General features: G+C 34.3%; 1 protein-coding gene across 1 annotated transcript; it reads left to right on the forward strand.

Moving 5' to 3' along the window:
- Positions 1–1,740: 1,740 nt before the first annotated feature.
- Positions 1,741–3,111, forward strand: LOC104221411 (ethylene-responsive transcription factor 3-like). The gene has a single exon (XM_009772482.2). The coding sequence runs from the start codon at positions 1,970–1,972 to the stop codon at positions 2,627–2,629; it is 660 nt and encodes a 219-aa protein (XP_009770784.1). The 5' UTR covers positions 1,741–1,969; the 3' UTR covers positions 2,630–3,111.
- Positions 3,112–13,394: the final 10,283 nt, after the last annotated feature.

Genomic DNA, 13,394 nt, shown 5'->3' on the forward strand with positions numbered 1-13,394 from the left:
AACGTGATGTAGATAATCTAGTCTAACGCAAGCATTAGTGACTGCTTACACGACTCAAACTCGTACTGTGGGTCACACATAGACAACTTTATTGTTGCTCTAAGATAACTTTGCCTTTTTCATTTGGTATATTTGGCTTCCTTGTCCTCATTTGTGCTTCAATAATGTGCACTATTACACATTATTGTGGGTAACTAGTTTTGTGGCCCTTTGCAGATTTATTTTTAATTTTATGATCCTACTTTTTTTTTTGTACATGAAAAATTTATTTTTACATATAAGAGATATGTCTTTTATACATAAAAAATCTAAAAAATATTTTCTTAAATTTAAAATTATAAAAGATCATGACGTACAAATAACACCACACTATTGAAGGGTAAGGTAGTAGAGACAGCCTTAAAAACAAAACTACTTTCATCCTTATTTATTTCTCCAACTAACACACCCCATCTTTCTGCAGGGTTATTTGCTTGTTCACGTGCATAAATAAAGTTTCTTAAAGAAAAACAACTGGCAAATATCATTTGCACTAAAGGAACATAATCAAAACTACTAATTGCAGTTATAATAATTATTACTTTTTACAATTTCACTTCAACACCATTTAAATGTAGGGCTTTAATATTATTTCAGTAAATATAATATTTTCTTTTATTTCTCATCTTCTATTATAAACCGGTTTAGTGTATTTCCCTAAATATTTTAATTAAGAGAAAAAAAGAAAATAATATAACAATTGTTGGATTAAAAAGTTTGATAAATGGACATTGAGCCTACCTCAACTCCAAAAAAGGAAGAAGAAGAAGAAGATATAATGTGGATTTGATACCATGATAAATGGACATTGGGCCTAACTGGATTGCTCCCCACACCCACCAATGGGGGACTCAACACTCCCTCACGCCAGGCACGTAAACTGGAGCGTGGGCAATATAAATTGAGGTGAGTCTTGCTTTGATACCATTAAATTATAACTGAATTAGTATAAGAACCCTAGAAACGAGGAAGAAGAAGATATATGTGGCTTTGATACCATGATAAATGAACTTTAGACTTAACTCAACCCAAAAAGCTAGCTTATTAGATGAGTTGTCTAAGGCCGAGACAAATAGCCTCCCACACCCACCGATGTGGGACTCAACAAAGTTCCTAGCATAAATTTTGTAACCTGGTGTTTGATATTTACTTTGGCGCTCCGACTTATTTGAATTTGTATCGTGTAAAGCTCATTAAAGTGAAAAATGCACTTTATTAGAATTTTGTAAATCTATAAGGCTTGAACTCGAGATCTTTAGTTGATTTCTCACTTAGCGTCCAGTATTTACTTTGGCATTTAAATTCGCATTGCGTAAAATTCATTATAGCGCGAAGTATTCTCTATTGGATTTTTTTCGTATTTAAAACTCGAATCCAAAACATATAATCCATAAGGAATCATATCAATCTCACCATAATCCTTAACGATAAAAATTTACTATTCCCTCACAACCTACTAGTGGTATTAGAAAAAAAAAAGGAACATGTTAGGGACTATATTGTAATTACAAAGTAAACAATAAACAAAACAAGGAGATGAGGGTGAGAAAAAGGAAAACAATAAAGAAAATTGAGAAATCCAACTAAGATTTACCCAAATCAACCCCCGCCCTCCTTTTTCCCCGCGTTTTTTTCCACTTTCCACACCAATTCCTCCCTCCCAAATCAATTTATATAAAACCCCCCCTTATATTAAGCTTCTAAGAGAAAAATTTAAAATAAACAAATGAAAACAAACAGCCCCTATTTCTCTCTCCTTTCTCTCACCCAAACACACCACAAACAGTAGAGAGAGAAAAAAGCTGAGTTCTAGAGAGAGAAAGTAAGTGCTTTCGGAAGGGAAGCTAACTCTCTACTGCTTCTCGATCTTTGATTGGCTCCAATCGGTCTCAAAGGGGTAAGTTCATTGCTGTTTTTTTGATTTGTGGCCATGCGGAGAGGTAGAGCAACCCCGGCGGCGAAGCAAGCGGCAGAGGTTCCACCGGCGGCTGGATCTGGAGGATTAAAAGAGATTAGGTTTCGTGGAGTCAGAAAACGGCCGTGGGGAAGATTTGCGGCGGAGATTAGAGACCCGTGGAAAAAAACTAGGGTTTGGCTTGGCACTTTTGATTCAGCTGAAGAAGCCGCTAAAGCTTATGACACTGCAGCTCGGACTCTTCGGGGACCTAAAGCCAAAACTAATTTCCCTTTACTGCCGTATTCTCACTTCAATCAAACCGTAAACCCTAACGACCCGTTTATTGACCCGAGATTGTACTCACAGGAAAACCACCCGATTGTTATTCAAAGACCTACATCGAGCAGCATGAGTAGTACCGTAGAATCCTTCAGTGGGCCCAGGCCGCCGCCACGTCAGCAAACGGCGGTGTTGCCTTCGAGAAAACATCCTCGGTCGCCGCCGGTCGTGCCGGACGACTGCCGGAGTGATTGTGACTCGTCGTCTTCTGTTGTTGAAGACGGCGATTGTGACAATGAAAATGATAATATCGTTTCCTCAGTTTTCCGGAAACCGTTGCCTTTCGATCTCAATTTTCCTCCGCCGATGGATGCTGATTCTGATGATCTTCACTGCACAGCATTATGTCTTTGATGGAATATGGTTTCGAAATTTGGATCTGTTAATTATTTGAAAAAGCCCCATTTGGTTTCTTTTGTTTATTAACTATTGATCTTGAGAAAAAAAGGGGTGGAAAGAAAAAAAGATCATAGCTTTAAGGCTATTGATATGAGTCTGTTGCTGGAAGAGATTTGAACTCTTCAATTTACTTGTCCTATTTAATGTCATGTTATTTCATGATGGATGGATCAGTGTGTGTGTCTGACAATTGATCTGATTATGTGATCTTCAACTATATATTGGTTCTGGGATAATTAAGTCCTTTATTATCAGTTGAAGTCAGACTTATATACATTGACATGTAAAATTAGGGGGAACTTTCAGTTCCGTGGTGTCGTATTATGATGGGAGTTTCTAGTGTTGTTGATGTATGAGATGATGTATACTATCTCATCATTTTATATAAGAATCAAGATTTCTTCTAATCAAATATTAATTGACATGTGTTACTATCATTTATGCTTGTTTAGTGTTTTGATTCTGGTGTTAATCAGGTCTGATATTTATTCAGTATGAGTGTGTTTTTACATTATACATGGTTGAGTACTTGTATGTTGGTCTAAGGTTTAATTATTCTTTTGCTAGCGGTGATAGAAGTTGAGATTGTTAGATGTTTCATGAAGTTCCATAATTTGTTGGAGTATAGTATTTATTTTTATTTCTAGTGTTTTGATTTTGGTGGTAATCAGCTATAATTTTTATTTTCAGTATGAGTGCATTTTTACATTATATATGGTTGAGTGCTTGTATGTCGGTCGAAGGTTTAACTATTCTTTTGCTAGCAACGTGATAGAAGTTGAGGATATTAGATGTTTCATGAAATTCCTTGATTTGTTGGAGTATAGTATTTTGACATAGCTTATTGGTGTTCGTTCTTGAGGGATAAGCCCAAGTGCATCAGAGAGGGTTTTGCTTGAGCTGTTAAAATAGAACTCCTAGCTTTGTGAAGTTTCATGATCTTTTGCCCAAAAAACAAGGAAGTTTATTATTTGGTGATTGTCTGATAGCAAGCTAGAAATATCTGCCGTCTGCTAAATAGATATTTCTTATATAAACCATGTGTTCTATGCAGTAAAGTAAACAACATTCAATCATTTGATGATCACAATCATTCAATATTTTGGAACATCAAGCGCTTTGACATGGCTTGGTGCTGTTCATGCTCCAAGTAATAAAGTGTAGGTGGGTCACAGAAGGTTTTCCGTTAGATGCTAAAAGGAAACAACTAGCCCTGTGGTATTTGTGGAATTGTGGTTGTTTCTGATAGTGAGCAAGCAAGTTTGTAAAGTAGTGATTGTTTGATAATAAGAAGTGAAGTCTTCTGCCAAATAGATGTACTTCTTATCTATGTCAACCAAGTGTTGTGTGGAGTAAAGAAACATTATTCAATCATTTGATAGTCATTCTTTTACAAATGATCACCATGTATTATGTTTCAACCTAAGGTTTCTCTGTGAATATTCCCTATCAGCTACAATTTGTTGCTGGAGTTTATGATCTTGCTGTTTGGATTGTTTCTCTTTTCAGATATAGATGTTTGAACTTGAACTGCTGCTTTCACTTAAATTATAGAGCCATCTTATCTAAACATTGGAAGCACTAGTAGCTGTTATTACACTTACCACATTCTAGCGGTGCATGATTTCTTTCACTCCATGTTTTTACGTTTTGTTAGATTTTTATAGTCTAGTTGGATTCTTTTAATCTGGTCATTACTTTACATCCTTACCTTATTAAACTTACCTTAATTTGGTGAAATTTTCTGCAGCGCTAATTTAAGTGTGTTTGTATCTATTTCTGGGTGTTTTAGGCATTCCCATGTTCTTTCGCAGCATGTGTTTATGTGATTGTTAACTTATTATTAGGTCTTGTTCCATTCTTCAAACAGGTCATTATGTTACATAGGTACCTTTTTAAACTCGTCTTAATTTGGTTACACTTTCTGCAGTGCTAATTAAAGTGTGTTCATATCTAACCAGGAAACATGTGTCTATTTGTGAGTGTTGTCTGCATTCCCATGCCAAAGCTTTTCTCTCATGATTAATTCTCTGGACCTCCAAATTTGTTATCTATTCTCTGATATCCTGTATTTGCGGAGTTTTTAGGATTAGTGTAATTCAGTACATAATTTTATAAGATGGAGACTTTATTTTCTTGCTTTTTATAGTCTAATGTTTCCTTAATCTGTCATTTGTATCACTTCTCCAGTGTTCTCTTTTTCTGTTCTTGTTTGTACTGTGAACTTTTAGTGAAGTTTCTATGCTGAAGGAGCAGCAAATACATGAAAAAATTTGATAGCATCTGCCAGCGGCGGATTTAGGGGGCCGAAGGGGTTCATCCCCGAACCCCTTTCGGCGGAAAATTACAATGTATATACAAGGCAAAATTCGTTTTGTGCCTCTATATATTATATATTTTAACCTTTTTTTTGAATCCCTCAGCAGAAATTCTGCCTCCGCCACTGGCTTCTGCCCGGATCAACTCCTAAACTATCTGCTGGATGTTTCTAACTTCTGATATTTAACCCTGTTATATTGCATCAAAGCTGGTTATCATATGTGTGGAAGAAATTTATGAGAAACGTTGTGGAAGACGTTTGCTTTCCTGATTGGTTCATTGTGAAGGTATTGATATCAATGTTGTAGGTTTGGTGGTTAGATAAAATGAAATAATAGAATACGCAAGTCCAAGTATTACCTAATTGTATGGTTTAGTGGTTGATGAAGTGGTTAAAAATCATGGAGATTAGGATTCAAATTGCAGCAACGTCAAATAGTAAGGGGCAAGTGTATGGATAGACTGTCACTTATTTCGTCCCGAAATTTTACACGACAATATATGATATTTTTGTTCCAAAAAATTAAACTAAAAAACTGAATTTCAGGACGCATTGGCTAATTTCTAAATAGCAGCCCTTTTGTCATTTATACCGCCCCTAAGCACAAGATAGCTAAGTAGTACTCCCTCGATCCACGATAAGTCACCAATTTGCCTTTGGCACGTCCATTAATAAAATAATAAATTCTATACAAAAATACCTAGTATGACTAAACTACCCTTAACTAAATATTTAATGTGAGGAGTAATAAACTTTTTAGGGATATGTACATAAAGGTAATTTTGTAAAAATAAATTACCTTGTCACTTATTTTGGACCAAAATAAAAAAGTAAACTGATCACTTATTGTGGACCGGTGAGAGTAAGTATTTGGCGGAAAGTTGAGAAGCACATAGCTGACTTAGGGTATGCATTTGTTTCAGGAGTACAAAATCCAAGTTAGCTGGCTTTTTGAAGAGGAAGTGATTTAGAATTAACCCTTTTTAATTTGAATATAGCAAGATAATTTTGCAAAGATCTTTATTTCAGATGTCTTACGTTAAAAATAAAACCTTTTTAGAATATTATATAATTTTTTAAAAAGATTGTAGTGGATCACAAATCGAAAACAAGAGCCCACAATTCTAAGTTGTAACCCAATTTGTCCCAATACTTCTTAGGGATTTTTAGCTATATGTACTACATTAGAAACTTATTTACCTTCACTGTTTAGGTTTTAATTTAATTACAAGTTGATATACAATTTATCAATTATATACAAATTAGTATTAATAAGTATCCCATTATATTAGAAATTGAATAGGGAATTCCTCCTCCTCCTCCTCCTCCTCCTCTCTCTCTCTCTCTCTCTCTCTCTCTCTCTCTCTCTCTCTCATTTTCTATCAGTATTCTTATATTAATATCTTCGTGTGGATTATTTGAAGAAATGATACTAATCTTAAGCGAAAAAAGAGAGAAGATTATTAGTACCTAGCAAAGTTCTTGCTTCAGATCCTATGAAAACGAGGAAGTAAATAAGAAAGAAATTAGCTCTGATGAAGAGAATCATTTTAGTTATCATTCTTTTAACTTTTTAGAATTAATAAACAAAAAGGTTTTAATTAGAAGCGAGTAGATTGAATTGGAAACTATGTTAATCCATTGAAAACTCCATTGACAGCCATTAAAAAGTCTCAAAGCTTTGAATTCGAAAATGGAATTTTATGAAATTATTTTTTATTTGGATTGGGTGTTGTTGCAAACGATTGGAAATAACCGTTGGAGTTTATATCTCAAATTGAGACAATTTGGTGAAGATTCGAGGTGGTTTTGGTTGAAATTTCAGATTGAAACTCAAAAAAGAAGACGTGAACAAATTGTATATATTTTGCTTGTTGAATGTAGAAACGGTATACAAAATATATTGTATATAAGTTGTATATAAATTGTAGTTTTTGACTAGATTTTATATTAAAAAAAATGTATTTATGCTATAGATAAATTCTAGATTTTGACCGAATTTGTATATATTTTATAAAAAACTTTTGTCGCTTCCTATAAATATAAAAAAACTTAGACAAAATCGGGTAAATAGGTTTAAGATCTTGTATATATACGAAAAAGTCCCTACTTCTTACTTGCTTGGGCTGGGCCAAGATGAGCTAAACAAATAATGTGCCCAAGCTCTTCAACTCATATCAAGTTTTAGTTTTCTTTTTGTTTTTCTTAAAATTGGTTTTATTACCAAGCAAAATTAATATTTTTATTCTTCTTTATTATCGTTATATATAATATATCAAACAAAACAAAAAATTCTTTTAAACAAATCTTTTGACAAGTTTTCTCGTGGTTTAGTTGGGCCACATATTTAGCCCAAATCAATCCAACTTATAGATGGGCTAAATTGGATGGGTCAAAATATTATCGTTATATATAATATTTTGAATTAGGCTATTTCTGATTTTTCCCCATTTGCCACTAACTTTTATTCTTCGATCACGAATAATTAAACCACCTAATCCCTGCTATCAAATTTGTACATTAAATAATTTAGTCCCTCTCTAATTTTTTTCTTTCGTTTTTACTACCCCTTTCGTTTCAATTGAAGTGTTTTCTTTTTCTTTTTAGCCATATCTCCTTTTATATTTAGTAATTCTCTAATTCTAATATTTTATATGGCTTGTTCAAAACCACAAGATTCAAAGAACATCTTGGTATATTACACACACATATGTAGTTTTAGATTACAAAATTCAAAAGTCTTCTGTATTTTCTTAAATTACGTGTATAATCAAACTGGAGCAATAGTTAGGTTCAAAAGTGAAGATTAAAATATTTAATTTTTAAGGTGAATTTGAGCATAAAATAAAATTATATCATTAGAAACCAAATAAAATTGGTCAATACAAAACTGACCGGTTAACTGAAACTAATTGCTTAGCGAAAAAAATATATGAAATATGTAATTTTTTGTATATACTACATATATATATAAAAAATATATATTTTATCGGCTATTATTTTTAAAGCGGTTAAAACTATACATTTCTAAATAAATTTCAGTATGATTTTTTAATAGTTATTTATAAGAATATAAGTTTATGGCAAAAAATCTACATAAGGATACATCATTTTTCTTTTTTATTCTCAAATGCATTTTATAAAGAGAAGAAAGTTGGACTTCACATGTAGTGATAATGGGCAGGTTGGCCATTTGCATAATTGCATGTTTTTGCCTATAAACTAAATACACCTGTAGCTTCTCTGCATATAATCTCATTTTGTCTTTTTATTAAAGTTTGTAAAAGTCTCTTTCATTGTTTTTTCAATATGTATAGACAAAACTAACAAACAAATCAAATTTGGTGTTATATATATATATATTTACAGCTTTGGTTAGCTATTATGGTGACACGAGACTTGCCTAAGATTCCTAGGAAAGCCAAATCATGTGGAGAATTTTAAAAAGTGAAGCAATTCAGGTAAAGAATAGCAGAAGAAGAATATTATTCAGAGACTAGCCCAAGATCGTTAATTAAGATTGGAGGATTCAATTAAAGAAGAAAAAGTTTGAAAAGAGAAGAGATATTTTAGATAGGAGAACATGTTTAGAAAAGAAGACTTTCTTGATTTTGGCTTCAAATATAAATGCCTAAGGCCACTCCTATTTATACTTTGTCTAGGGAAAATTCTAGATACAAAGATAATCTTGACAATTCTATCATCTTCTATTAATATCTTTCTTAATTATCCAAGACTCTAGAATATCTAGATATTTCTTAAGTACAACAAATATCAAAGATATTACTCAATAACTTTCTAGAATACTCTTCTAACTATCTATAATTTTTACTCTTCCAAAAAATCAACTTTATTTTTTCACACTCTCCCTTAAAGTGATTTTTTGGAAGCTATCCTAAGCTTGTCGCGGAAGAACTCAACCGATGCTTTAGGACGTGTCTTGGTGAAGATTTTCTGGCTCCTCTTGCTTCCCCAAAAATTGAAGGCTCTTCAGTTGGTCCTACAAAGAGACATGAGTATGTGCTGACGAAATTTTCATCTCTGAAACGAGCTGGCTTTACAATAGTTCTTTTTGGTCTTCCTAAAACACTTGAATCATCTCTTTGCTGAATTTCATTTCTTTGAGTTCTCGGACTCTCCCTTTCTATTAGGTCCTCGATAACTGCATTATCTAAGGAAGTACCTGCCATGGGCAGATTTGATGCTTCAAGGTTCAAGGGTTTAGAACCTGCCCCTTCTTCTGCAACTCCATAATACAAAGAAACTTCATTAAATATGACATCCCTTAAAACAACGAAGAGATAGTTTTAGGATCCATACACTTCCTACCCCTTTTCCTTTCATCATATCCAACAAAGATGCATTTTTTTTATAGGTGTTAAACGGGTGGGCCGGGTTGCTATTTTTTGGACCCGTACGGGTACGGTCCGGGCGGTTACGGTTGGGGCTTAACGGGTTTAACGGGTTCGGGTTCATTCGGGTAAAAATTGAACCGTAAGGGTTACAGGTTAAGGGGGCCAGGTCGGGCCGGGTTTAGTGTATTTTTTTTTTTGTATTTTGTATAACTACTGTAAGTTATATTAATAATTTGTATTAATTTAAAGATTACAAGTTATATTAATACAAAAGTATTAATATAAATTGCAAGTGCTACATTTATTTCAAAATTCAAAATTAAAGTTTGCATTTAAAAAGTAAATTAACAAAAAATAGTAAAACTAAATTTTCATGCATAATAAATTAACAATACTTCAAATTAATCTAACAAACTAAAACATTAAGTATAAATACGTCTAATAATTTTAAAATAACACAAATTGTCTTAAAATCTTAAATACGAATTTCCGGAGGACCCTCAAGAAAATACTTTATATGCTTCCTTAAACTGCCTGTACCAGACTCTGAACGAAAATTTAAGACTTGACCACAATTCTTGCACTTTACTTTCTGACTTTCTTCATTTTCTTCTACCACTTCAAAGTGTTGCCAAACATATGAGCGCACTCTAGAAGTACGAGGCATGATTTAAATTGAATTGAGATTTGTGAATTGAGAATTTGAGATTGAGACTTGAAATCTTGAAAATTGGAGAATGAGAGAATGAGAGAAATTGAGAATTTGAGATTGAGAAATGAGAGTTGAGTGAAGAAATGAAGAAGAGGGGGGTGTATTTATAGTTTTAGAGAAGGTTAATTTTGTAAATTGAAAGAAGTTAAATTTTAAAGAAAAAAGAGGCTATTAATGCAATTAACCCGTTGGGCAACGGATCCCTGCCAGGTCTGACCGTTGCCAACGGTTAGTGGGCCCCACTTAATTCAAAAAATTAAAAAAAAAAGGTTGTACCGGGCCGTGCCGGTTTAACCGGTACACGGTACTATTCACGTGGACCGGATTTGACCGGTCTAGTTATCCGTTACCAAAATTTAAACGGACCAACCCCCTCTACCCCTTCTACCCAGCCCCACCCGGCCCCCTATGTACCAGGCCGGTCCGGTTCCAGTTTTAACTGGTCTGGGCTGGTCCAGTTACGGGTCAAGCCGGCCCGTTAGACACCTTTAATGTTCTTGCCTTGGCATCCAACTTGCTCCGTTTAGAATCCAGAATGTGAACATAACAAATAGAGCCAAAAACCCTGAGGTGTTTCACGCTAGGCTTTTCTCCTAATATTAATTCATAGGGAAACTTCATATTGTTTGGAGAAAGCGGCATCCTGTTAATCACATACGCTGCACATTTCATACCTTTAACCCACAAAGCTCTAGGTAAATTTTTGGCATGAAGCCAACTCTTACATGTCTCAGTTAAGTGTCGGATCTTCCTTTCAGCCATTCCATTTTGTTGTGGCATATCGGCGCATGTCAGCTCTCTTTTAATGCCATGCCGACGATAAAAGGACAAAAAATCATCTAAAGTTTATTTTCCGCCATTATTAGTTTGCAGGCGCCTTATTCTGAAATCGAGTTCGCCTTCAACTGTTTCTTTGAACTTCACAAACTTACTGAAAACTTCTGACTTGTGCTTCACAAAATAAACCCAGGTGAATCTAGTAAAATCATCAATGAAAATTAGCATATAAGAATAGCCTGAGAATGAAGCAGTTCTCGTTGGCCCCATCAAGTCGCTATGAATAAGTTCTATTGGGGCATTGCACCTTGACAAGGATATGTCAAATGGAAGACGATGTGCCTTTCCATATTGACATCCTTCACAAACCTCTCCTCCACCAAAATTTGTTAAGTTAGGCAAACCTTTTACTAGATTCAACTTTACCATGACTTTTAATTTATCCATGCTTAGATGTCAAACTCTAGCATGCCAAAGATGTATATTATCATTGCTATTCATCTTCTCAATATATGAATTAGAGGCAGATAAGACATATAAATCGTTAACTCTTTTACTTGAGTGAACGATATCTGCCTTGAGCACTTTGATATTTCGGAGGAACTTCACATCACGTGGGCCAAATAGCAAATAGTTTCCAGCATCTACATAATTTGTAACTAAAAATAAATTTTTCTTCATACTTGGAACATGATAGACACTGTTGAGAGTGATAGAGTCTTTTTGCTTCTCGTTGACTACAACAATTCCTTCCTTCTCCATTTGATGGACTGTATTATCTGCTGTCACAATGACATCATATCCATTGTATTCGCGAAAGGTGGAGAATTTGGATTGATCTCCAGTGAGATGGTGCCCACATCCTGAATCCACGGTCCATTCTCTTTCAAAATTTATGGAAGCCATGACATTTATTGCACGAGTCTCTGTTGCTAAGCACTTTCCCCAGTCTTCTTCTTCTTCTTCTTCTTCTTCAGCTTTCTTGGTTTGAACCATATTGCTTTTTTTTGCTCGACAATATCTTTTTATGTGTCCGACTTTGCCACAACGATAACATTTTAAAGGTTTTTTTTACCATTATTGAAATATTCCCCCTTCTTTCCTGGCGAGCTTGAATCACTTGAGGATCGAAAGTGCAGGCTATCTCTTGATTTCTCTTTAAAGTTCCTCTTGTCAGCGATAAGAGCATTTCCTTTCCCTTCTTTGACAAATACACCAGCCATCTGTTTGGCTAGTAGCTCCTGTGATAACAAAAAATTCTTAAATTCTTCTAGAGATGGTTGTTGAACCCATCCTTGAATCGATGTAACAAAGCGTTAAACTACGAATAATAATTCTTCTTATTCGTGCTTCAGACATAGCCTCGTCTGAATTCAATAGAGAAATTTCGGAACACAGATTCTTAACCTTCAAAAAATACTCGGCGATAAAGAGATTACCTTGAGTGGTGTTTGCTAACTCATTCTCCAAAATCTGTAGCCGAGCTTTATCCTTCTTATTGAACAGCCGATTGAAGGTCCTCCATATTTCATGAGCTGATTTACACCTTATAATATGATCAAATAAATTAGGAGAGATAGGCCTCTCCAGGATAAACTCTGCCTTAGCATTAATATACCTCCACTTCTTAAGTGCATTGCTATTTTCCGCGTGCGTCAGCTGGAAGACTTGTGTTACTCCCATTGACAACTTCCCACAAATCCTCACCAACAAGGTATGACTCCATGCAAGTCTTCCATGCCTTGTAGTTAGACTGGTTCAATAACTTCATCCCCAGTCCATTAACACGACCACCGAAATCCATTTAGAGAAACCAATTGAATCAACCACTAACCCGACCTTGAAATCCAGAAGCCGCCTTATGGCTCTGATACCATGTAAAGAATAGCAGAAGAAGAATATTATCCGGAGACCTTCTGCTGGCCCAAGATCGTTAACTAAGATTGGAGGATTCAACTAAATAAGAAGATGTTTGAAAAGAGAAGAGAATTTAGATAGGAGAACGTGTTTAGGAAAGAAGACTTTCTTGATTTTGGCTTCAAATACAAATGCCTAAGGCCACTCCTATTTATACTTTGTCTAGGTAAGATTCTGGATACAAAAATAATCCAGACAATTCTATCATGTTCTACTAATATCTTTCTTAATTATCCAAGACTCTAGAATATCTAAATATATCTTAAGTACAACAAATATCAAAGATATTACTCAATAACTATTTATAATTTTTACTATTCCAAAAAATCAACTTTATTTTTTCACAATTCAATGTAAGAATTAATTTAGGAGATTTATATGATTTTTCTTTGCGAGAGTGAATCTCTTTTGATCGTGACTTGAATTATTAGTCGGACTTCAATTACTGATCGATAGGAATTTTTACAAAGCAGATCGATCCTGGATCTCTTATTTCTACGGCCTAAATACTCTCTTTGGAAGATATAGAGAATGTCAAATTCTACTACCGTCTTATCTCTCGGAAAGCTTATTTTCCCAACACCAGTAATTATATATTTGTAGTCAATTAATTATATACCAAACAAGATTAAATTTTAT

The sequence above is a fragment of the Nicotiana sylvestris genome, chromosome 8 (assembly GCF_000393655.2).
Source record: "Nicotiana sylvestris chromosome 8, ASM39365v2, whole genome shotgun sequence".
In the NCBI taxonomy this organism is placed as follows: Eukaryota; Viridiplantae; Streptophyta; class Magnoliopsida; order Solanales; family Solanaceae; genus Nicotiana; species Nicotiana sylvestris.

Excerpts from the sequence above, each read along its gene's own strand:
- LOC104221411 (XM_009772482.2), top strand. The coding sequence starts at position 1,970 with ATGCGGAGAGGTAGAGCAACCCCGGCGGCGAAGCAAGCGGCAGAGGTT.